At 57.0% G+C, this 24,819-nt stretch overlaps 1 protein-coding gene across 9 annotated transcripts; it reads right to left on the reverse strand.

The window, feature by feature from the left end:
* Positions 1-1,082: 1,082 nt before the first annotated feature.
* Positions 1,083-15,540, reverse strand: CAMSAP3 (calmodulin regulated spectrin associated protein family member 3). Of its 9 annotated transcripts, XM_027587190.2 has the most exons (19): positions 15,291-15,540; positions 9,807-10,060; positions 9,369-9,491; positions 9,194-9,289; positions 8,976-9,008; positions 8,019-8,066; positions 7,651-7,789; positions 6,937-7,076; positions 6,759-6,852; positions 6,631-6,685; positions 6,397-6,470; positions 6,072-6,141; positions 4,525-5,980; positions 3,325-3,464; positions 2,936-3,243; positions 2,371-2,470; positions 1,922-2,034; positions 1,720-1,838; positions 1,083-1,628 (listed from the first exon to the last, which is right to left on the reverse strand). In XM_027587190.2, exons 1-19 carry the CDS (start codon positions 15,436-15,438, stop codon positions 1,323-1,325), a joined length of 3,816 nt encoding a protein of 1,271 aa, XP_027442991.1. In that variant the 5' UTR covers positions 15,439-15,540; the 3' UTR covers positions 1,083-1,322. The 9 variants fall into 9 exon arrangements, with proteins under 9 accessions (XP_027442991.1, XP_027442992.1, XP_027442993.1 ...); XM_027587191.2 differs by lacking the exon at positions 8,976-9,008; XM_027587192.2 differs by lacking the exon at positions 8,019-8,066.
* Between the last annotated feature and the right edge of the window lie 9,279 nt (positions 15,541-24,819).

Genomic DNA, 24,819 nt, shown 5'->3' on the forward strand with positions numbered 1-24,819 from the left:
GAGCCTCCTTCCTCCACCCTTCTTGCTGCCCGGGTGCCCGTATGGACTGCCTGCTCAGTGGTGCTCTGGCCCTGGGCCCAGCCCCCACCCTTCCCCGCACCCCCCCCCCACCAGATTGGCTGGTGCAGGAGGTGGGGCAGCCGGGCTCCAGGCCAGGGCACACGCCCCACCCTCACCCTGCAGAGCCAGTTCAGGACTCAGAGGCCAGTCTCTGCCGCCTGAGGCCTCCTTGAGGGCCTTGCCCTGGACTGCCCGGGCCTTGCCAGCCGGTACCCACGTTACACTTGGAGATACTCAGCCTCCCCTCTCCAAACTGTTTCTTCCTGAGCCAGGGCGCTCACCTCCTCTCAGGAGAAGGCAGGTCGGCGAGCTTCGCAAGGTACTTCTCGCCCTGGACGGCAGCCAGTAGTCCTCAGCCCTGGGCCAGGGCCGGGGCGTGGTCCTTAGGCCTAAGCTCTGGGAAGCCATTAGTGGGCTCTAAATTATTAAGGGCTTAAGCATTGAGGGATGTAATCAGATTTGTGCCCTGAACAGGCCATGTGGGCTGTGAGGGATTGGCCTCTTGGGGGGGAGGGGGAGTCAGGTCGTTGGCCTGGACATGGGGATGGAGAGAAGCGAGTGAGACAGAAGAGGCCATTAGGCATCGGGGGGGGGGGGGCGGGGGGGCTGGTCCCGTGCCTGAGCCACGGGGAGACTAGGAGCTCAGGCCGGCTCGAGCTCACGCTGTAGGGCCCACATCTGGTCCTAAGACCCAGGCTCTTGGGTGAGGGGCTTGTAGGAGAGAAACATGGGCATCCTTTCTAGCGGTGGTAACCGAGCCTAGAAACAGAGGCAGGCGGAGAGAAGGTCAAGCTTAGCATCTGGCCACAGACCAAACGATAGGAGAGGCCAGTAACATCCGCACGGAGGAGAAAAGTGGAGAGGCCACGGGGAGAGGTCAAGGAAGAGGGGGCCGAGGAGCGGCCATGAGGGGCCTTGGCAGGAACCACATCAGAGTTATCAAGGTAGAAAGGAAACTTCTCAGGCAGAGATGCCACCGGGTTAGGGTTAGGAGATGCCAACACCACTCACTCGAGCTCTTTCTAAATTATTTTATTCAAGAAGGTGGGGAGGACAGACGGGGACTGAGCTGAGCCCTGAGTCCCTGAACCTCCCAGCTCAGCCCCCACAGCAGGACAGGACAGAAGTCGGGGTAGGGACCCCAGCCCTACCCAAACGAGGCTGGGGACAGACGAGACCCAGGAATACCAACTGATTGTCCTCCAGGCTGTCCTCCGGGAGGCCGACGGCTGGGGCCTGTCCCGTGTACCACCGGGACGAGGCTACTTGGGGGTGCTGCTGCCCTTCTTGGGAGTCGTGGGCTTCTTGCTCTGCCAGAGGTGGCCCTGGATGGTGAAGGCGTCTACACTCATGGACATGGTCTTGGCAGGGATCTGGGTAAAGCGCTTGCGGTCCGAGTTGTACTTGTAGATGCCCTCGACCATGGTGGGTGTGACCGTGCGGGGGCCATAGCCCGCCAGGCGGGTCAGCTCCTCTGTCTCCCCGGACAGGGTGTAGAGGGCCCGGAACTGGCAGCTCGAGTCCCGGAAGAGGATCAGGAAGTGGTTGGCCTTGCTCTTCTCAATTTCCTGGGGGTGGTGCAAGCGGTTCGCCAGTGTGCAGGGCCCCCAGCCCTCCCCCGCCCCCCCACCGGCCCCCCAGCCCCCGGCGTGGGCTCACCTCGAGAATGCGGTTCTTCTGCGGTTCGTTCACCTTGCCTGCCAAGCAGCAGTGAGACAGGGCATTGTGTATGATGAACTTGTTGGACTTGGCGCTGGGCTCCTTGTACAGCCGTGGACCTAGGGGGTGGGGCAGTCAGCGGGGCTGCGGGTTGCGGGGGGACAGGCAGGGCCTGGGGCTCGCTGGCTCCGGCCCCACTTACCGGTGTACTCGGGCACCGATGCCGGGGAGGAGGCGTTGCTGCCATTCTCCCAGTCGCGCTCACGGCTGCCAGGCAGGCGGCTGGGGGACATGAGGCCGGATGGGGACGGAGCCCTGGGGGGCAGGGGAGGACAGGAGGGGATGGGGATGCAGTCAGTGGTAGGGGCAGTCTCCCTAGAGGCAGAGGGACCAGGGAAGGGAGGGACCGAAGACCCTGTGGAGCGGGGGGATGTGTGCGTCCGTGTGCGCGTGCGTGCGTGTGCGTGCGTGTGTGTGTGTGTTCCAGCCACAGACGCCCGCGCCCCCACTCAGGTGCACCGCCGCTCAGGTACATGGCCGTGTTCTTGAGGCCCATCAGCAGCCCCCCTTGTGCACATGCACAGGACTGCGTCCTCACCCCTTCAGCAAGACACCCACGGACCCCGAGAGGCCTGCCTGGCCCAAACTCACCGAGACGTGGGCCTCTTCACGCCGAGGTTATTGGGGGCCTCATTGGCCACGGTGGACAGTGACAGGGTGGACTGAGAGTAGACTTTGCTGAGCCGGGAGCCTGGGAGAAGAGCGCATGGGGTCATTCCTACCCACAGCCCTGCCTCCACAGGGCCTGGGGGGTGGGGGGGGTGCCTATGTGGTAGGCTGCGGAGGGAACACGGGGTCAGCCCCGCCTCCTGAGACCCTCACCCTGTGCACTCCAATTGAGACGGACTTCTGCCCACCCATGGAGGAGGGGGCTGTGCCCAGCAGGCGGGAGGGAACCCCCCCCCCCCCAAAGCTCTTGCTCCTAAACATCCCTGAGAGAGCCTTGCATCCCTTAAGCTCTAGAGAGAACTCTGGGCCAACTCTGCCCAGCAGGCCTTGCCCCACCGTACCCCCACATCCCTCTGGAAGTCAAACAGGCATGGGCAACCCCCCAAGACCCCTTTCACCCCACGTACTCATGGGGGTCTCGGCAAGCCCTGGACACGCGCACTGGGCAGGCACCAGCCCTGACACCCCAGCCCTACAGGGTCCTTACCCAGCAGGCCACGGGCAGGGCTTCGTGCCAGGGCCGAGTCATCACAGCAACCAGAGCGTGGCCGGGGGGCCCTCCGCCCGCCCCGGCCCGGCCCCCCGGTCCCCGCAGCCCGTGGCCGCAGCACTTTGTCAAGGTCATCCATCAGCTTCAGCTGGGCCCTGCGTTCATACTCGAGCCGCGTGAAGTCCCCCCGCCTGGGGCCCACTTCTTCCTCAGCTGGGGCCCTCCCGGCAGGGGCTGGGGCTGCTGTGGGGGCCACAGGAGCTGGGGGGGCCGGGGCACCCGCGGTCACCTCCTCCTGGGCCAGCCTGCAGATTAAGAGTTATCGAGCAGTCAGACCGCTCACAGGTTCACTGGCGGCAGGGGTCCCGGGCAGCCCCCAGCCTCACCGTGCGGCCTCTTCCCTCCGCTGCTCCTTCTCGGCCTCCTGCCACTGTTTCCGCCGCCGCGCCTCCTCTGCCCGCCGCTGCTGCCGTTCCAGCAGACTGGCCCGCTTTTGGGCCATCTCGTCCTCGGGCTTGTCTTCATCCTGGGGGCAGGCACTGAGTCCAGCTGGCCGTCGCTCCCCTAGTACTTCTGTCCACCCCACCTGCTAACCACGCACCCCTCTTTTTCCTTGTGTAACTGGTCTGAAGGCACTTAGCGGGTTCCTGCTTTGTGCACGGCCCTGAGCTGGGTACCGGGGCACAAGGGGGACCGAGCCAGACTGGGTGCTGTTCACACCAAGCGCTTAGCCCAGTGGGAAAGGCGACCTGATAGATCAGCAGCAGCTACCAGTCCGCAGTGTAGGGAGGGACCTTATCCCAGCCTGAGGGCACTAAGCAAGGCTTGCAGAGGTGACCTTCGTGAAGAAGGACAGGGACTTGGCTGGGGAGGGGTGGGAGGTGAAGAGGGTATTCTAGGCCGAGGGAACAGCAAGTGCCAAAGCCCTGAGGCTAGAACAAGCCTAGCAGGCATGGAAAGGGGGGGGGGCAGGTGTGCTGGGAGGTAGAGCCAGGGAGACGGGCATAGGACAGGTCAGAGGTGAACAGGGCCCAAAGCCGTGGGAAGCACTTTTTTTTAATTCTAAGACCAAGGGGAGCTGCAGAAGGGTTCAAGTAGAGAACTGACAGGGTCCAGTTTACATTAAAAAAAAAAAAAAAAATGAATTGGCCATTGAAAATGGCCAAGGTTGGAGGGGGTGGGGGGGTGGTAGAGGCCAGTCAGCACGTGACTGCAGGCGTCCAGGTGAGACCACTGGCCCAGGCCGGGGGAACTATGAGGATGGAGACCGGACAGGGAGGAGGAGGAAGGGGGACTGGCGGGGCCCTGGTGGGGAGAGTGGGAAGGAGAGAACAGGAGGGAGGAGATGCCATGGAAGACCCCAGCCCTGCCTGTCCACTTACTCCTGTCCATCTGTCTGTCACCCACCCCTCCATCCGTCGTCCACCCGTCCCTCTACCCACCCACCCATCTGGCCACACACACCCTGTCTGTCTGCCCACTCCCACCTGGCCATCCACCTCCCGGTTTATCCACCAGTGACCCCACTCCCTGAGCACGCAGCCACCCACCCGGTCCCTCCCCCCACTGGCTCAGGTGATTCTCACCTTATAGAAAAAGCCCAGCCCGGCCCGGGGCTCTCCCTCTGAAGACGCCTCTTCCTCCAAGGAATCCTCAGCACCAGGGGGGCTCCCATCTCCCTCGTCCTCGGCTGTGGGCTCTTCCAGGCTGCCCAGTGGGATCTCGATGAGGCCAGGCCGGGCCACAGGCTCCTCTGGTGGTGACCCCTCCGCCAGGAGGATAGAGGAGCGTGTCTGCACAGGCACCTGACTTGGCGAGAACTTGCGCAGGTGGGGGAGGCTGTCTACATCGTGGGGAGGTGTGAGCACTCTTGTCAGGGGTGCTAGCCGCAGCTCTGCTGGCCGTGCATGTTTCGGGCTTCGGGGTGTCGGGCTGGGGCCAGGCCCGGGGCTGCGCCGGGCAGCTGGGGCACGCCGAGCAGGGCTGGGAGACGCGGCTTTGGGACCCACTGTGGGACCAGGGATGACCCATGCAGCAGGTGGTGGGGCAGGCCCCGGGGCCTCGGGTGGGGCCAGGAGCCGCTGCTGCTGGTCCGTGAGCCTCTGCATGTCCCGCTGCAGTGAGCTCAGCGCAGCACTTAGCTTGCTGACCGCCCGGTTATAGTCCCCCAGCCCCTCGGGGGGCACCGGGCCCAGTTCAGGTGAGAAGGTCACTGCCTTGGGCCGTGGGGCCGGATCGCCCTGGCCCTCGCCCGCTGGCCGCTCCCCACCAGGGACCGGGCCGGGGTCCGCCTCCGCCTCCCCTCCAGCCTCCCGCGGCTGCACCTGCAGGAAAGCGCTCTTGCCCAGTCGCTGCCGGTGTTTAGCAAAGATGGCCTCGATGCGCCGCTTCTGAGCCTCGATGGCCCTCCGTTTCTCCTCCAGCCGGGCCCCCAGCTCACTCATCTCCGAGCTCAGGGCCTCTGCTGCGGCAGGGGTGGCTGCCGGGGACCCTGCCTCGGCCTCAGCCTTGACCAGCTGCTTCTTGCGCTCAGCAAAGCTGGTCATCTTCACCTCAGAGTTGCCAGCCGCAGGGGATGAAGCTGCTGCCTTCGGGGAGCCCTCAGACAGGGCTGGTGATTTCGACAGCTCCCCTGCCGGGCAGGGAGACGGTTTCAGGGGGCCCTCAGGGTGGGGCACATAGCTGGGTGCTTGGGTGGGCGCAGCGGGCAGTGGCTTTGAGGCCCCGTCGAGTGGGTAGGGGGAGGCCAGCGGCAGTTTGGAGGAGCCCTCAGGGGAGTGGAGGTAGAAGCTGCCGTCGGCCGCCCCGTCTGGGAGCAGCCGGGGCTCGGCGCTGTGGATGATCTGCAGGGCCTCCTCGATGGTAGGCAGGTCTCCGGGCTCCGGGGGCGGCTGGACGGGGGTCCGGGCTGGCACCGGGCGCGGGGGGCCCAAGCTGTCCGAGCTGACCGAGCGGAGGAGGACGGGGTCTCCCATGACAACATCCACGTCGCTGTCCAGGCCAAAGGGGGTGCTGAACGACACTGCCTGGGAAAGGGGACGGCTGGGCGGCAGGAGGGAGGGGTCAGCCCCTGGGACAAGCCCCAGCCCCACCCCTGCCCAGGCTGCTCCACCGGCCCTTGAGACGCACTCACCTGAGCTGACGGTTCCAGGCCTTGCCGAGGGCCTCCATGTGGGACATGGACGGGGAGGACTTCAGTGAGCCTGGGGAGAGGTGGTGAGTGGTCACTCAGTGGTCACTATGGAGTCGCTGGGCCCTGGGTGAGGTCTGCCAGGGGGTGTCACTGATGGGGCATTATGTGGACAGAGAGCTGGGGACCGCTGGGGGGAGGGGTCAGTGAGGGTCACCATGGGGTCATTCAGGTGGGACCCAGTGGAGGGATCAGGAGGAGACATGAAGCCTGCTAAGGCAGCGTTTGGGTAGGGGTCTCCAGTGACCAGCTGTACCCCTGCCCTCACCTGTGGATCCACGGAGTGGGGACTGGGGGCCGCCAGATGACAGAAGCGGGTGGCGGAAGTTGAAGACAGGAGAACTGCCAAGAGATGCACGTCAGCCAAGGGACACCGCCCCCCCCGGACCTGCTCACCTCTCCCAGGAGTGGAGCAGAGAGCATCCCCTAGCCCTGGCACAGCGCCCAGTGAGGGGAAGAGCCCACCATGGCCATGGAGATTCACCCAACAGGGAAACTGTACCTGCAGCCACTGCTGTTCTGAGCGGGAGAGGCCTCCGTGGCCCGGGGGGAGGCCGCTGTGGCAGGGAGAGCAGGGTCAGGCAGGGCTCGGCCTCCCTACCCCGCCCCACACCCAGGGCCAGGCCTCACCGTGACCATCAGGCAGGTCCTTGGCCTGGACGAAATCAGGTTTCAGCACCTCAAAGCACATGAACATCTCGGCAAGCAGCACCACCAGGTTGATCTGGAGGCAGAAGGCAGGGTCAGCCAATGGGACGCATGGCCCTGGACGCCTGCCTCGGCCCCCAAGGCCTCGAGATGACCTTACCTTGAGGGGCGGTGGGACATAAAGCAGGTCCTCGAGGGAGAGCGGGCAGCCACGAGGAAGGCGGGAGGCACAGAAATCCTGCACCAGCTGGAGGTTGTACAGGCTGTCCGCCACGGACATGGGGTCCTTGAGGCACACCTCTGTAGGGACAGCATACCTGGGTCCCCAGCTCCATGGGAAGGAGGACGGGGCCCTGGGGAAGCGAGGGCCTCCTACGGGCCGGGCCTCATGCTAAGTGCCTTTCACAAAGTGGGTACTAGGATAGGCTGTTCCTAGGGCCTCTGCATCTGTTCCCAATGGCCTGGAGAACTAGTTCCACAAAAACTCAAACTCAAAAAGCTCTTCCTGACCACCTGGCCCCGCTTGCAGCACCTAACATCCAGAATGTTCTCCTGGCTGAACTCACTGTCCTTCTCTCCCAACTAGGATGTGAGCTGCCTGAGGTCAGGAGCACATCTGTATTGTTCTCACTGGATCTCTGGCAACGGCAATAGAATCTGGCATTCCATAAATATTTGCTGCAGGAATGAATTATATGAAGTGCAGAGTTGTTTAGACACTTGTGCGAGGTCACACAGCTAACTGGGGGAAAAAATGTGCAAGCCCCGGTCCACCAGTTCTGGAAGCTGCACTCATAATGACTGCCCCACTCTGGGGCAGATGCCTGGGTGCCAAGCTCCCAAGGACAAGTGTGGCCCAGGCCCACGCACTCACCCTCGAGTCGCAAGAGCTGAGGACAATAGCAGTGAATTGTGGCAGCTAGCGCAGCCCCACTTGCCAGATCCTGGAGGGTGGTCACATTTGGAAAGCAGGGGGCGCGTCGGGCCACAGCTCGGTCCTTGCGGTATCGGATCTGCAGGTGGGAGCCAAGTTAGGTCAGAGGCTCAGGCTGGCCCCAAGTCAGCGGTCATGCAGGCTGGGTGGGGAGGCCTGGGGTTTCCGCCATGAGGGGGCGTGAAGCTGGGGGTCCCAGAGCCAGAGTGGGGCCAGCCTGGAGCGGGGGAAGGGTAGCAGCGAGCAGCCAGGCCAGCAGCGAGGGCTGGGGCAGGACTCCTGGGACCCCGGGGCGGGGGATACATTACCATGGGGGGTTTGCTCCCCGACTCCTTCAAACAGAAGGCAATTGCGTGCTGGGGGGGAGAGGAGCAGCCGTCAGCGGGGCGGGAGGGGTGCTGACTTGCTGGGCCCCCAAGCACACCTCCAGGGGAGGGGGAAGATAGCCCTGACCCTGTCATGAGCCCTGGCCATCCAGCTCCGACTGCGCTCTGGCCGGCTTTGGGGACCCCAGCTCCTCCCAGCCTGGAGGGACCCCACAGAGCAGCCTCCCATGCAGGGAATCTCCCCCCGCCTCCCCCCACAAAAGACCCAGGCCCCAGCTCGGGGAGGGGATGCAGAGGAAGCAGGGAGGCAGAAGGAGAGGAACCCCCAACCCAGGCCCGAGAGTGGAAGGGGGCCCCAGAGTGAGCAAAGGCAGGGACCCCACCCAGCCCAAAGCCTTCCACTTGCAGGGGTCACTTGCCCCTTGTTGTGCTTCAAGGATGGAACCCCCCCCCATCACCACCACCAAAGCTGGGACTTGTCCTTAGGGAAAGTGGGGTCTTGGAAAGGTTCTTCCACCTTCTTCTGGGTTTGGGAGTCTTCCTCTTGACTAAGGGGGTCTTCTCCATGTGCCCTGCCACGGGGGTCAGGATCCATATGTCTGAAGGGCAAGAGTCCTCCCTTCAGAAGTGCCGGAAGTCTCCCAGCTCAGCTGAGATGGACAAGCCGAGGAGCTCTGCCCTCTTAATTGCTGGGAAGGGAGGTTCATCCCCCTGAACAGTAACTGGGGAGGGGTCTGCCCGGTCAGTTAACAGCAAAAATTCCTCTCCTCTCTGAGGCTACAGAGGGCTTCTCTCTGTCCCCCAGGGCTGGGGTCCCACGTCTTTTGCTCACAGCTGGGAAGAGGTAGGAGAGGGAGCAGACAGGCAGGCAGAACAGACACATGGAGACAAAGCGACAAGCAAGGCAGGCGGACGGGGCGGAGAAACAGCCCCACTTACAGGAACCAGCTTCCAGTACCAGCGTGTGGGGCACTGATGCCAGAGAGGCAGAGGGGAGAGCAGGAGAGGCACAGGGGAGAGGGAAGAGAGAGAGAGAGTCACCTCCAGCAACCCCCCCCCTCGAGTGCAGGAACGGCCTCGAGGTGCAGCCCTTCCCTGCCCACCCAGCCATCCAACTGTCCTTGCATCTGTCCATCCGTCCATTGCCCTAGCCTCACCGAGGGCTGTGCTGGGGCCACCCCATCTGCAGGGGCCACAGGAGAGGCTCTCTGGGCAGCTTCCTGCTCCGTCTTCTCCTGCAGCCGCCGGATGGTCTGGGGAGCAGGGAGCGGTCAGAGCTCCGGTCGCCGGGCGATCCTGGCCCCCAGCCCATGCCAGCCTAACCCCACCTACCGTGTCCACCCAGAAAAGGAGCTTGTGCTCCAAGCTGGCCAGGGCCAAAGGACCGGGCAGTGTCTTTGTCCACTCGAAGGCGAAGGCAACCATGAGGGCGTCAATGACAGCTAGGTGGGCTCCCTGTGGAGGGAAGGGCTGAAGGGTGAGACCAGGGCGAGGGATGGGGGCTCCTCTCGCCTCTGAGGGAGAAGAGGAGGAAGAACCTCAAGTTTGGGTGGGTGGGGGCGGGGCCTGAAGTAGGAGGGGCTTTAGAGAGGGGCCTCGGTTAGCGGGTGGGGCTTCAGGGAAGGAGCAGGATAGGGGTCCTGGAAGAACCTCTTCTGGTGCGCCATAAAGCATGGCCTCAAGGGCCAGAGTAGTGCCTCTGGGGAGGAGCCAGGCCTGGTGGGCGGAACCTTCAGGGGGCGGGGCCTGGCAGACTGGGGCGGGGCCTACCATGAGGATCGGCTGGTGCTTCAGGTCGGCCTCCTGCACGGGGCGCTCGGGCAGCGCGGGCACTGTGCCCCTCCGCGCCAGCAGGGCCAGCAGCGCCGAGGGGCTGGGGGGGGGTTCGAGCTGCGGCAGCGCCTGGCGCCAGGCCCGGCAGTAGAGCTCGGCCGAGAGCAGCAGCCGCGTCACCGGGGGCTTCACGTGCTCCTGCGCGTACTGGTCGGTGTAGAAGGGCTCCCACAGCTCCGAGGGCACATGCTCTGTGGGGCGAGGCGGGGGACGGCGGGTCAGGGCCCGGGCATCCGCAGGGAGGACGGCACCGGGACGGGCGGGAGCGCGCCGGGGGAAGGGGCTCCAGGTGGAGGGGCCCGCGCGGGCGGGGGGCCAGGCAGCGCGAGAGCACAGCGCGGCTGGGGGACTGGGGGACGGCAGCTCTGGGACCCGAGGGGAGGCGGCCACCTGCGCAGGGACTTGCTGGGACGTGGGTGGGCTTGGAGGCCCTCAAAGAACAATCACAATGACAAGATGGCTTAATTGATCTCCCTGGGGGGGGCCCACCAGCCTGGGAAGCAGCCAGGGTACAACAGGTAACTCCAGAAACCTGAGCAAGGCCACACACCAGCTGGGCAACGCTGGCCCTGGGAGTCAGACCCAGGCCTTCAGCAGACTCTACACCCTGTCTCAGCTTGGAGGCTGGGGTGGGGTGGGCTGTGGAGTGCAGGGCCGGCTGGCAGGGCACCGAATGGGGGAGGTGGCCAGACTGCAGACATGCAGGGGGGTGGGGGGGTGAGGGGTTTGTACCTGGTGACTGAAGGGTGGAGGCAGGGGAGGGAGAGGGAGGCACCCAGGCCCCATCAGGTGTGACTGGAAAGATGGGGGGCAGGAGGGGAAACGGTTAGGGGATACAGGAGGGGCAGCAGGTGAGGCAGCAGGTGAGGCAGCAGAGGCTGAATGTGAGGGGCTGGGCCTTAGGAGAGAGGTGAGGTCACCTTGCAGAGGCAGCCACAAGACCCCTGAAAAGGCTGAATGAGACAGGCAGGGTAGGAAGAAACTGGAGGAAGCCCCATGTGGAGGGAGGGGTGGGTGGTGGAGCCCCAAGCAGGACCCAAGGGTGGGGAGGAGAAAGACCAGAATAAGGCACCAGGAAGATTCTCTGGGGAGGTCTAGGAGGAGGTGACTGAAGCCAGCATGGGGAACCAGCCCTCGTGGGGGGGGTCTTCCAGGGAGGCCCCAACTCTAAATTCCAATCTGAACAGTTGTTTTGTCTTTTGGGGTTCCGTGTGTCTGAAAGAATGGGGGGCAGGATTCTACTGCTTAAAAACATTTGCACATGACATGTCAGACCCTCCTCAGGCGCCTGTCTTCACAGCCATGCTCCCCAGAGACCCCCTGCCCTCACCTACAAGGATTCAGGCATCCTTCCCTTCGATGCCTCCCTGCCCCAGCTCCTTCTCCACCCCCTAAAATCACACTTGACCTCCCCCACTTAAAGCTCCACTCCTGTGGAGAGTTGTGCCCATTCTCTGCCCCTCTCAGCGCAGCTCCTTGAAAGAACGGAGTTCTCCAGGCTCTGCTTCCTTCCACCGGACGCCAACCCCAACCTCCCTGAGACTCCTGCCCTCCCAGCTCCCAGCCTCCCCAAGGCCAGCAGCGGACCTCCAACACACAGTTGTGGGCCGTATCTTGCCTGGGCGTTCTGCCCAGCACCTCCTTGTTCCGGAAACCTTCCTCCCCCAGCATCTCCCAGCTTCCCATCTTTTTCTCTGTCCCACCACTCAAGCCTGGCCTCCTCCCCACATGCCCTGTCAATGCCAGGTTCAGAACAGCCCTGTAAATGGGTATGTACTCCACCCCACCCCCACCCCAGTGATGGCTTCCCTGTCCATCAGAGCACTGCCACCTGCTGCAGCCCAGGCCTTGTGTCCCACTGCCCTCTGGGCATCTCCCATGATGCTCAGTACCTTGCTCCAAACCCGCTCCTTCTCTCTGAAATTGCACTAAGAAATCACCATTCCCCCCTGCCCTACACCTAATGTTCTCAGGTTTCAACCTCCTGGCATCTCCCCAGCCCCTGCTCATTTCCTGCTCCCATTGGCAAAATTAAACAAGTTTCCTTCTGGGGCATCTGGGTGGCTCAGTTGGTTAAGCATCTGCCTTCGGCTCGGGTCATGATCCCGGGGTCCTGGCATCAAGCCCCGTGTCTCTCTCTCTCTCCCTCTGCCCCTCCTGACTGCTCATTCTTTCTCTCTCTCAAATAAAATATTTAAAAAGAAAGAAAGAAAGAAAGAAAGAGAAAAAGAAAGAAAAGAAAAAAGAAAAGGAAAGGAAAGGAAAGGAAGGAAGAAAGGAAGAAAGGAAGAAAGAAAGAAAGAAAAAGAAAGAAAACTTTCTTTCCTGCAGGACTTGTCAGGGCCTTCAAGGTGAAAACCATGAGCTAGGGCTACCAATAGCTAATGTTGATCAAGCACTTCCTCTGTACCTGTGTGTGTGCCTACACCTCAGCACTACTGGCATTTGGGGCTGGATAATTCTTTGTGTTTCGCAGGGGGTGGGGTAGGCTGGCCAGTGCTTTGTAAGATGATCACCAGAGTCCCTGGTTTCTACTCACTAAATGCCAGGAGCACCCTCCTTCTAAGTAGTGACAACCAAATGTGTCTCCAGATACTCTCAAAGGTCTCCTAAGAGGCAGAACCACCTCCCCTTTAGTAGAGAGCCACCGTTCTCTACTAAAAATGTTTATTAGGCATTTACCATAGGGTAGAGCTGTCCAAGAGAAAGACAATTTGGTCCACATATGTAGTTTTACACTTTGTAGCTGCCCCATTAAAAACACAGAAACGAGTAACCTTAGTAATATATTTAACCCAAGACGTACCTGATACTATCATTTCAACATGTAATTAATATAAAAACATCATGAGATATTTCACTTTTTTATATGAAGTCTTCAGAAGCCACGGTGCGGTTCATTTACATTTACAGTGCATCACGACTTAGACCAGCCCCAGGTAGCTGTGGCCGCATCCTGGGACCGCACAGCTCTAAGCATAGCTAGCATTTACTCAGACCGAAGCCACCTTGCATGCGTTTGCTCGTGTAATCCTTAGGACAACTTATTCTTAGCCCCACTGTTCAGATGAGAAAACCAAGGCCCAGAGAGCTAACTCACCCAAGATCACACAGCTAATAAACGACCCAGCTGATGTGAACCCGGTTTCCCTGTAGGTCATACTGATGCTCCGGCATAAGGGACTTCATGCGGTGTTTCCCAAACTTGCACAGAGATGGCACCCTTTCTTATCTCTGAGCTAGAGTCCTATGGAGCCCACTGGCCTGCATTCCTGCCCAGCCTCCTCCCACCTGCGCCTCCAGGCCACCAGAACTACCTGCTTCCTGGGCAACTGCATATGTGATCTCATTTTGTCAAGTCCTCAAACATGGTCCATAGCTCCCCAGTGATTTCAGATCCACCGCCCCCCCCCACACACACCCCTTGAGAGGCCCTCCTCAGTCCCACCAGGCTCTCTCATCTCCCACCTTCCCCGGCCACCACCCCACCACCGGGACCTGCACGGTCTCCTCTGAGAACTCCCTGTTGGTCCAAACCCCAGGCCTTTTCATGTGAGGTCTCCTCCCCCTGGCCAACTCCTATGCATCCTTCAAGATTCAAACCCTCCCTCCTTTGGGGAGACTTTCCTTCTCCTTCCCTCCCCAGCAGAGTTCAGGGATTTCCTCCCCCGGCCCCGCAGCAGGCCTCTACAACACAGACCTTATCACTCTAAGCAGCAATGATCTGGTTCCATGTCCCATCCCCCCTCTCTCCCAACTCCACCCCCACCCCCTCTGTCCAGAGCACCCAGCCACCAGCCTGGCACCCAAGGCGCATCAGTAGAAAGTCCCAGAGTTCATGGATCAGGCAGAGCTCTGTTCCCCACTTCCCTCTCTGGGCCTGGCGCCCCACCTTCCTAAGCCCCGGCTGTCGGAGAAGGAGGGTGGGACTAAGGACTGAACATGACCCTCGGGGAGGACACCGCACAGTGCAGGGAGCTGGGTCAATGAGAACAGAACTGGGGGAGTCAGGGCATCTCCTCAGGAGACCTCACTTTCCCTTCTGTGAAATGGGACAGTAATTTCTGCTCCATAACATTATTAATAAAAATACCACTACTGATCACAGCAGCAGTGATAGTGAGCAGACGTTTAGAACGTACAGTATGCCAGGCCAGCAACCTTGTGAAGAGGGTCCCCATCACCCAAGCACCGCCCTGGCACGTAGTGGGTGCCCCCCCGGAGACATTTGCAAAATGGATAAATGAATAAATGCTCTCTTTTCCAGAGGGGGAAACAGCAGCTTTAGAGAATTGGGATAATTCGTCCATAACCTGGTGGAGCTGGGACTCAAACCCAGTTCTGATTCCCAAAGTCGAGCCTTGAAGGGCCACGTAACCTGGGACGGGAGAGGCTGGGGCAAACCTGGGTCTCTCCCCACCAGCCTCCTTTCTTCCCCCAGCAGATCCTCGGGGAAAGGCAGGCCCACAGTGGGCCGTGCATGGGAGGGTGCTGGGAGAAAGACACAGGCTTGGGCGGACCCAGGAGATGGGCAGCGGTCCCCGAGCCCCACACCCAGAACAGGTTGATCTGGGAAGGCCACTGAAGGGGGGATGGGCTGTGCCCAGCTGGTGCCAAGACCAGGGGGCCGGCCGGTGGGAGAGCAAGGCGTCCCCACAGGACTCCCCGGAAGGCCCAGACCTTAATTAACCCCGGCTGCCCCAGAACAGGCCCTGGCTCCCAGCTCTGGGCTGAGTGCCGGGGCTGCCCTAGGGCCCTGACTTGGCCCACTCAGGCCCTCGAATCCTGGGGACCTACCCGCATCCTTCCCCTTGGGGTGGCCTGACTTCCGCACACATGTGGGCCTAGGGGAGGAGTGGAGGCTCTGTCCCGGTGGGAAAAGGCCCTACACCTGGGCCCCCACCCCCGCCGGTCTCGGACAGGCCAATTCCCTTCTCCCGGGCTCGCCCGCCTCCTAGGCAAAATGGGGTAATAAGTCACAGCTGCCAGCCGCTGGCCGCGGCCATGGAGGCGAAAGGGACTCCCGGAGCTGCCCTCGCCGCCCGCAGCGCAGGGAGGGCTGACGCGGGGTGTGGGTCCCGGCTGCGGGGCGGTGGGGGGGGGGGGTCCTCGCGGGGGCGTGATGTGAATGTGTAAGGGGGGAAGGGCGTGCAAGGCCGGCCCGGGAGACCCCGCCCCGCTCACCTGGGCTCCCGGACGCCGGGGTCCCGGCGCGGATCTGGGCCCGCCGGCCCCACCCCCACCGCGCTCCCGCAGCCGGGCGAGCAAAGTCCACCGCCCGGGCCGAGCAGGAAGCCCGGAGGCCCCGCGCGGCGGGGCCCGAGCCCGGGGCCCCCCGGCGGCCGGCGCTATTGTTCCCACGGCCCCGGCCTCCGCGGCCCGGCGCCCCGCCCCCCGCACCTGCCGCCCCCGGCCCGGTACCTGCGCCCCCGAACGCGGCCCGCAGAACCCACGCCAGGCTGGCCGCCGCCTTGGCCCGCGAGAAATCGTACTGGTCCAGCGACTTGATCTCGGGCACCAGGAAGGTCCTCCGCAGCGGCCCGGGCCCGGGGGGCGCCGCCTCCACCATGGCGGCGCCGGGGCTGCGAGCGCCGGCTCCGCGCTCGCTCCAGCTGGGCAGCGCCGCGCTCGCACCCGGACCGGGCCCGCCGCCGCCGCCTCCGAGCCAGGTGCGGCCGCTCGCGCTCGCGACGCAGCGTCGGCCCCGCCCCGGGGCGGAGCCCAGGTGCGCCCCTCCCCCGGCCCCGACCCCGACCCGGTCCCCCGCCCGCCCTGGCCTCGCCTGGCCGCCTGCCGCGGGGTGGGGCGGGCCCGGACTGCGGTGGTGGCGGGAGGCTGCGGAGGAGTGCGTGTGCGCGCGTGCGCTGGGGAGGGTGAGGGACCCTCTGCGATGTGTGTGCTGGCCCAAGTGTGTACCCTTAGATGTGAGTGTGAGCATCCATGCGGGCTTGTCATTCCTGGCCAAGAGGCAGTGTGTGCGTGGGGGCACCTGTGTCCGATTGCGTATTGTGAGCGTACAAGAGTGTGTGTGTTCTTATCAGTGTGTGCGTCCCTGAATGTAGTCGGGTGGTGACTGTATTTGAGGGTGTCTGCGTGTGCGTATCTGGGTGGGAGTGTGACAGCACATGTGTGTGCCCGTGTTTTTCATGTGTGTTGTGTGAACAAGGATCTGTATTGTGTAGATGTCTGTGTCAAGAGGATATAGGCGTGGTGAGTGTGCATATTTGTGTTTTGTCAGTGGATTTGCGAGTGTGCGTATTTGTGAGCATCTATATGTACTTGTGTTTTGTATGAGGGTGTGAAGAAGTGGCAATGAAGGAGCCTAGGAGAGGAATTGAGGGCATTGTGTATTTATGCAACCGTGTGACTACTTGTATCTATGAATGTGGTTGAATGGGTATGAATGGATACACTTGCAAACCTCTGAGCCCCTTTTGTGGATATTTAAATATTTGCTTGTGTATTCCATTGTGGTTTTGTGTCAAAACATCTGCCTGTTAGCTGTATGGAATTGTGAATGCACAAATGTTTGTGTTAAGTCTTTGCAGGCCTGTGTGTCTGTGTGTATAGTCGGGTGTAATTGCATGTGTATAATAAGTGTACATATGTGTTTGGGTTTGTATGTTATCTCTTCTTGACCTGTATGACTTTTTGAGTGTATGTGTGTGAAGTTGCTGTTTACATCAGTGTGAATTTGGGGATATTTGCATGGATCTGTGTCTGAGCATGAGTGTGACAAGGTGCACATGTGGATCTGTTTCCTGAATGTAAATTGAGTATCTGAACTTACCTCTTTATGTGTGAGTGTATTTGTGGGTGTGCCTGATTGTGAATCTATGACTGTAGTGTAGGGAGGGGTTTTTGCGTGTGTAAGTAGTGTTTTGAATGGCTCTGTGGGTGTGTATGGTTATTTGTGTGTACCTAGATCACATTTGTGTGTCAGATCTAAGTAAGACTAGGTGGGTGAATTCCGTGTAAGGGGTGTAGTGTGAGTTTCTGCCTTTACAACTACAGAGGGAGTTTCATTCAAAACACACGCACGCGCACACACACACACACACAGAACAATCAGTGTTTTCTCAACTATATAAAATTCTATGAGATGAGAAAGCACTACGGCAAGTCTACCTGAGACAGCCCCCCTCCCACATAGTGGTCCCCGAGCCCACACTTTGTAGAAATTCCTGGGTCCCCTTAACATACATTCCACAGGTGTGTTTGAGGCGTGGGTCTCATGGTCCAGAGCGTGTGACTGGAGAGGGGGTGGGTGTGCCCAAGGGAGGGGAGCTGGGGCGTCGGCCCTCCTGCCTGGATGTGCCCGTGCAGGAGGCGGGTGTGGGCGCACAAAGGGGCCAGTGTGTGTTTGAACACACATGTTGACATGTGCAATGCACGTGCCTCAGCTCCTGCCCCAATCCCCCTGAAAGACCTGAATGCATCCTTTCCCCACTGTGCCTTGGTTTCCCCATCCGTGGCACTGTTGGGGCTCCTGGCATGGGGAGATGCCCTGGCCAGGAAGGGCTTGCTGTTATAGGCCGCCACTCCTGCAAGCGTGGCATGTCCTGCTGGCTCACGCTCATGTTTGCTTTTCTGGGAAGGTTCTCATGACCTCTGTGGACCCCAGGGACGAACTTGAGCTAGCACACACTCCTGGGGGGGATGTGCTGTAAACACACAAGCAGAGGCTTCCGGCCCCTGGGAGGGGGCCCGCAGGCCCTCACCTATCCTGGGCTGGAGGGCCTGGGGGCGTCCACTGGTGTCGGTGCAGGAGCTGGGCACAGTTGCCCTTGCCTCCAGCCCAGCCCCCACACCGGGCCAACTGGAACTCCGGGCTGGGCCAGACCGCCCCACCCACACACAGCCGGCTGGAACCGAGGTCCCACCTACCCCTGAGGGCCTGTTCCTGGGGCCCAGGCAGCTCCAGACACACTGGCTCCCCTGTGTGCAGGCGGTGGCCCTACAGCCCCCCTCCGGCCCTCCCCAAGTCCTCGCCTGCCGCCTCCTCCCTCACCTGGGGCTGCCTTTGGTTCTCACACCTCCTAACTCATCAGACAAGCTCTGGTTATGAAGGTGGGGGTGGGGATGACTTAGAGGGTTCATAGGTCGGGATTGAGGACGAGGTTTTGGGGAAGCATGTGAAGCCCCCAAAAATCATCTGCAAAATTCTGCATGTGTGTGCCCTTTGGGGATCATACCAACAGGTAACAACTTTTGAGAGTCTTTTATGCCCAGCACAATCTCATTTAACCTCACACTATCTCGAGCATAATGAGTATCATACCCACTTTACAGACAGAAACACTGAGGCTGAGAGCCCCAAAGTGACATGGCAAGGAAAATGAAAGGAGGCTTTGAGCCCACTGATCCACTATGCTGCCCTTCCATTCTGAGGCTACCCTACCTTCTCCAACCATTCATGACCCTCAAATGGGGTTGGATGAGGCCAGTAATTGCGGGAACCTCAGAGCAGAGGATGGTTGGGATTCCCTCTCTGTACCTCTTGCCCACACTAAGCTATAGCGATGGGGATTCAAGCATGGCCCCTGTTTTTGTTCTCCCCACCCACACAGTGTCTCACAGCGGCCTCTCTGAAGTTTGGCCTCAGTAGACAGAGATTATTATCAGGACCCCCCCCGCCCACCACCACCACATCCAGGGACATCAGGGAGACGTTTCTGAAATATTTAAAAAAAAAACCAAAAACCACAGGGACACCTGGGTGGCTCATTCGGTTGGTTGAGCATCTGCCTTCGGCTCAGGTCATGATCTCAGGGTCCTGGGATCCAGTCCCGCGTAGGGCTTCTTGCTCAGTGGGGAGCCTGCTTCTCCGTCTTCCTCTGCCCCTCCCCCTGCTTGTGCACTCTCTCAAATAAATAAATATTTTTAAAGACCCACAATATTGTGCATGCCAAGGTCTATCCCTGTCCTCGTGACACTTGCATTTATGTTCATCTTCTTAAAGATTTTATTTTTAAGTAATCCCTACACCCAACATGGGGCTCGAACCCACAAGCTTGAGATCAAGAGTTGCCCGCTCCATCAACTGAGGCAGCCGGGTGCCCTGGTGCTTACATTCAGAAGCAATTGTTAATATGTTAAACATTAGTTCAGCAGGGGACAAAATATTGGGACGATAAGAAAACAAAGCAAGAGTGCTAGAGACAGCTGGGGTGGGGGCTGCGTCAGCCTGGGAGGAGGAGGCTTCTCTGAGGAGGGGAGATAGGGAAAGACAGGAAGGATCAAAAGGAAGAGCTGAAGGAAAAGCATTCCAGGAGGAGAGCACTGTAAGGGCCCTGGGGCAGGTGCAAGCCTGGTGTGCTCAGCCCAAGGTCACTGCAGCTGATGGTGCAGAAGAAGCTGCTGGAAGATCTTCAATGCTTCTCAAATTCTCTCCACTGAAGAACCACTTCCCCCCCATCCATAAAATGCAATAAAAATTAATTTCTAGGAAAATAAAATTGAAAAAGACATGCATGGTGCCAGAAAGCAAGGAACAGCGGGCAATGATGGGGTGTGTCAAAGGCCATGGGAGCCCACTGAAAGAGCCCTCTGGGGCCAAAGCTAGGGCGAGTTGAGAAACAAAACTAATGTCGCGTTGTGTTATAACCCCAAGAATAAAGTCAACATCCATGAGTTCGTCCTGATACAAACAAATGATCAAATGCATTAATGGTTGACGGACAAGAGACGAACTTGATGTGCAGAAGAATTCCAAATCATTTATGTAGATACTGCATCTTCTGAAAGAGGTGGAGCTGCACAGCGTGACTTCCTTCCAAGAAGTACAGTGTGGAAAGAGGGGGACAAAAAGGAACTTTACAGTGTGGAAAACTGACATACACATAATGTCACCCAGCTGGGGGATCAAGGCCACCATCCGCAGTCATAATTAGGTGGATAGTATGCACTCCCACAATATATCGTGAGGAGGACGGTACCTTGTGTCTGCGATCTTCCTTCCCCAAACCCGTAACCCTAACCTAACCGTGAGGGAGAGACCAGGAAAATTCCAACAGAGAGGCACCCTCTGGGATCCCTGACCAATGCTCCTCAAAACTGTCAAGGTCATCAAAGACAAGGAAAGCTCAAGAAACCACCCCAGCCAAGAAGTGCCTAAGGCGACGACGTGACAGCTAAATGTCATGTGGGATCCTAGACCACAAAAAGGACATTAGGGTAAAGCTGGAGAAATCTGAATAAACTGTGCTTTTGTTAATACTAATGTGTCAAAATTGGTTCATTAACTGTAACAAATGTCCCATACTAGTGTGAGATGTTACTAATAGGGGAAACTCTGTGTGTGTGTTGTGTGTGTGTGTTGTGTTGTGTGTGTTGTGTTGTGTGTGCGTTGTGTGTGTGTTGTGTTGCGTGTGTGTTGTATGTGTTGTGTGTGTGTTGTATGTGTTGTGTGTGTGTGTTGTGTGTGTGTTGTGTGTGTTGTGTGTGTGTGTGTTTGTTGGGGGGGAGTATATAGAAACTGTACTCGCTCAATTTTTCTGTAAATTCAAAATTGTTCTAAAAATTGACTAAAAAAAGAATTTAAAAAACATGCAAAATGTGAGCCCAAAAGTCATAAAATTACTGTGTCAAGTTACTATAAAGTTTCTCTACACTTCCTGTTTTCTATAATCTCTCACCTGGACAGGTGATCAGTCGGTCAGGAGGGCGCTGGTGTTTGGGAGAGAGAATTGAACAGGACTCGCTGATCATGGGGGCAGGAGGCAAAGAGAGGAAGGGAGGAGTTTTGGAAGATGCGCAGATTGCTGATACCTTTCGCAACCGGGTAGATGGTGGTGTCATGTGCTGAGATGGGAACATGAGATGAGAAGCCAGGTTGGGTGAGGGAGGGGAGGGTGATGAGTTTCGTCTCGGACAGGTCGAGTTTCAGGTCCCATAGGGCCATGATGGAGAGTAGAAGTTCACGATCTTGTACACATCGTAGATGAGTGATGCCCCAGGTACCCATTCAAACGTACAGCATTCCCAGAGGGGCAATGTCAGAATAACCAGAGCCCCCTTCTCTCTCCACTTCTCCCTCCACCCCCATCCCCTATAATCATGTAGGTGCTCTTCCGACATTGCCCCTCTGGGAATATTGTCCTTTCAATGGGCGCATGAGGTATCACTCATCATGATGTGTCCAAGATCGTGAATTTCTGCTCTCCTTCACAGCCCCTTGTCTCTCTCACACATAAGGACAATGGGACTTGGGATCCTCCAAGATGTCCTTCAGTAGGGTGAACGGATACATAAACTGTGGTCCTATTCAGACACTGGAATATCATAAAGCTCTTAAAAAGAACGAACTTTCAGACCACAAAAAGACATGGAAGAATCTTAAATGCTTATTACTAAGGGAAGGAAGCTGATCTGAGAAGGCTACAGATGGTATGATCCCAGCTCTAGGACCTTCTGGAAAAGGTGACTGGAGACAATAAAAGGATCGGCAATTGCCAGGGGTTCCTGGGGGCGGGAGGGATGAATAGGTGGAGCACAGAGGAGTTTCAGGGCAGTGAAAATACTCAGTATGAGACTATAATTATGATTACATGTCACTACACATTTGTCAAAACCCACAGAATGTACGACACCAAGACTGAACCCTGATATAAACTATGGACTCTGAGTGATGATGATGTGTCCATATGGGTTCATCGATTGTAACAAATGTCTCCCTCTGGGGTGATGTTGATAAGTGGGGGAGGCTGTGATTTTGTGATGGCAGGGGGTATATGGGAACTCTATATTTTCTGCTCAATTTTGCCACAAACCTAAAACTTTTTTTTAATAGTCTATAATAAACACACACATGCACAATGGAACACATGAATAATATTAAAATATCCACAAACACATACGTGGAAACTTACAAATATACTGAATGATACCCACACAACTGCACTCGTGAACACAAGTCTCTGTACATACACACACAAACACACACACACACATATGCACGCACACACACACATTCACGCACATAATCCGTACTGATGCAGGTCAAGGAAGAGAGATTATCTCAAGTATGCCTTCTGTCCTTTACATAGTCCTTGATGAGAAGAAATTTTCTGTCCACTTCATCTCTTTTTTCCCTCCCTCTGGTAGGACAAGGTCTTTGGACAAGCAGATGTTGAGGCAGTGACTTTGCAGATATAAAACCTGAAGACCAATGTGATTGTAGGGGTTGGAGGGGGAAGGGAGAAGTGGAGAGAGGAGGGGGCTCTGACTGATCTTCTGACATTGGTGAAGCCTGTGGGGACTCAACACAGATGAAGGTTCCATATCATCCTCTAAGGTCATCGCTGTGCCCACTGGCCCTTGCCAACCCTGAGGGCACAGCTAAAGGACATGCTGGAAAAGGCAGATCATGTATAAACTTTGGGTCCTGTGATGCTGCAGTCTGCCAAGACCCCATGTCTCAGGAGCCCCTCAAGAGTCATGGCCAGAACCTGGGGTGCCCGTAGGGAAGTCGGAAACTGAAGCCCATGGAGAACGAGACACAGGCTGACAATGGAGCCTGGAGAGGAAAACCAGAGGGCAAGGGTTTCTAGAGGGTGGGAGTGCTCCCCAGTGTTTGGGGCTGGCCTGGAGGGTCTGGGAGATAAGGACTGAGCACTCACAGTAGATACAGGAACATAGTGTTCAATAGTGACCTTGAGGAAAGCAGTTTCAAGGGTGAGTGTGGGAGGTACAAGGGAGGAGTCAAAGAAGGGAGGTGAGAGGGAGTGGAAACTTCACCTAAAATCTCCCCTCTGAAACCTCTCTGCATCTCCAACCACCCCCACCCTCAACTTTCTCCTGCTATTCTCTGAAACTGTTCTTCCCCACAATCCCATCTCTCCACCTCCTGGAGTCCTCCCTTTGTGCTCCCTTCCACATCTTCTTTTTCCCTCAAACTCAATCCTTGCTGTGGAATTGTAGGATATTGGAGATGAAAGGAACCACAAACATGGGCTAGTCCAAACCTTCCCCAAAGCTAAAAGAAGCCCCCTCTACAGCATCTCTGTCTCCTCCTGTACAGCCTGTCTTTTGATTCTTTCCATGAGAATGGAGCTCACTGTCCCTTCCAGCTCTCCTGGCCCCAGATCTATTCTTTTAGCAGAATCATATATGCATGCAGTAGGTACTCAGTTCATGCTTGTGGAGTCTGTTTCATAGACTCCCACCTCATTTCTCAATTTTCCTATCAAATTATATAACCTAGACATGAAAATAATTGCCAAGGTGTGGAATAGCTTGTAGATTACAGATTTTCATTTCAAATACATGAATTAGTAGAACATCTACTATGTGCTAGGAGCTGGGGATTCAACCCGGATAGACAGACACAGTCTCTGGCCTCATGGAGCTTATATTCTAGTAGGAACATGGACACTGAACAGCTAAAGATGCAATTATTTAATTACAGTTGTGATGAGTGCCCTGGAAGAAAGAGCTGTAGGAGGAATTGTAGACGGGTAGACCACGCAATAAGCTGGTCTTAATGAATGTTCAATACTCTTGTTATATTTGTATAAATAAAACTGGTTGCACAAAATCACTAAGGGTGTAATATGAATAAACCTGTTCCTTAGGGCAAAAACTTTCCACAAGGAGCTAGTGTGTATGGCAGATTGTCGAAGTAATAGCTCCCAATTTATTCACATCTGCCTGTGTCCACCCTCCCGGAGGATTCCCTCCCACACTGAGTCAGGGTTTAGCCCTGTGACTTATTTTGGCCAATGAGACAATAGGAAATGTGACAGAAGCAGAGACTTGAGAAGCACTTGCACAGTGGAATACAAGAGAGATCACTATAGGTCCTTCAGACATTAAAAGGATAATGAGGGAATTTTATGAACAACTTTATGTCAATAAATCTGAGAACTTACATGGCATAGACAAATCCCTTGAAATGCAAAACTACAAAAGCTTACTTAAGAAAAAATGGATGACCTAAATAGTCCTCTATTTAGAAATGGAATTTGTGACTTAAAATCTTCCCACAAAGAAAACTCCATGCCCAGATGGCTTCATTGGTGAATCCTACAAAATATAAGGAAGAAATAATACTGATTCTACACAAATTCTTCCAGAAAATAGGAAGGCACACTTCCCAATTCATTCTATAAGGGTTATATTATCCTGATATCATAACCAGATAAGGACATTACAAGAAAAAAAAAAAACCCACAGACCAATATCTTTTTTTTTTATTTATTTATTTGAGAGAAAGAGAGAGAAAGAGAGAACTAGTGGGGGAGGAGCAGAGGGAGAAGCAGACTCTCAGCGGAGCAGGGAGCCTGACGCGGGACTCCACCCCAGGACACTGAGATCATGACCTGAGCCGAAGGCAGCCACTTAACCAACTGAGCCACCCAGGGCCCCCCCCCCCCCCGCCACAGACCAATATCTTTCATGAATATGGGCACAAACAATCATTAACAAAATATTAGCAAATAGAGTCCAGCAATGTATAAAAAGGGAAATACATCATGATCACGTGGTGGTTTATCTGAGGAATGCAAGGTTGATTTAGCATTTGAAAATCAATCAATCAAATTTGCAATACCAAGAGATTAGAAAAGAAAAATCAGACGAGAATCATCATCTTAACAGATGTAGAAAACTCATTTGACAAAAATCGACACAGATTCATGATATTGAAAAAAAACCTCTCAGCAAACTAGGAATAAAAGACTTCCTCTATGTACTAAAAAACACCTGTGAAAATTTACAGCTAAAACAACATACTTAATAGTGAATGCTGGGAGGTTTTACCCCAAGATTGGGAATAAGGCAAAGGTGTCTGCTCTCACTGCCTCTATTCAGCATTGTGTTGGAAGTCATGGCCTCTGTAATAAGGCAAGAAAAGAAATAAAAAAGCACAAATTGGAAAGAAAAGTTAAATATGATAGTCTACATGATTGAAAAAAAGGAAAACAGGTGAAATACAATCACCTACATAGAA

The sequence above is a fragment of the Zalophus californianus genome, chromosome 1 (genome assembly GCF_009762305.2).
Source record: "Zalophus californianus isolate mZalCal1 chromosome 1, mZalCal1.pri.v2, whole genome shotgun sequence".
Classification (NCBI taxonomy): domain Eukaryota; kingdom Metazoa; phylum Chordata; class Mammalia; order Carnivora; family Otariidae; genus Zalophus; species Zalophus californianus.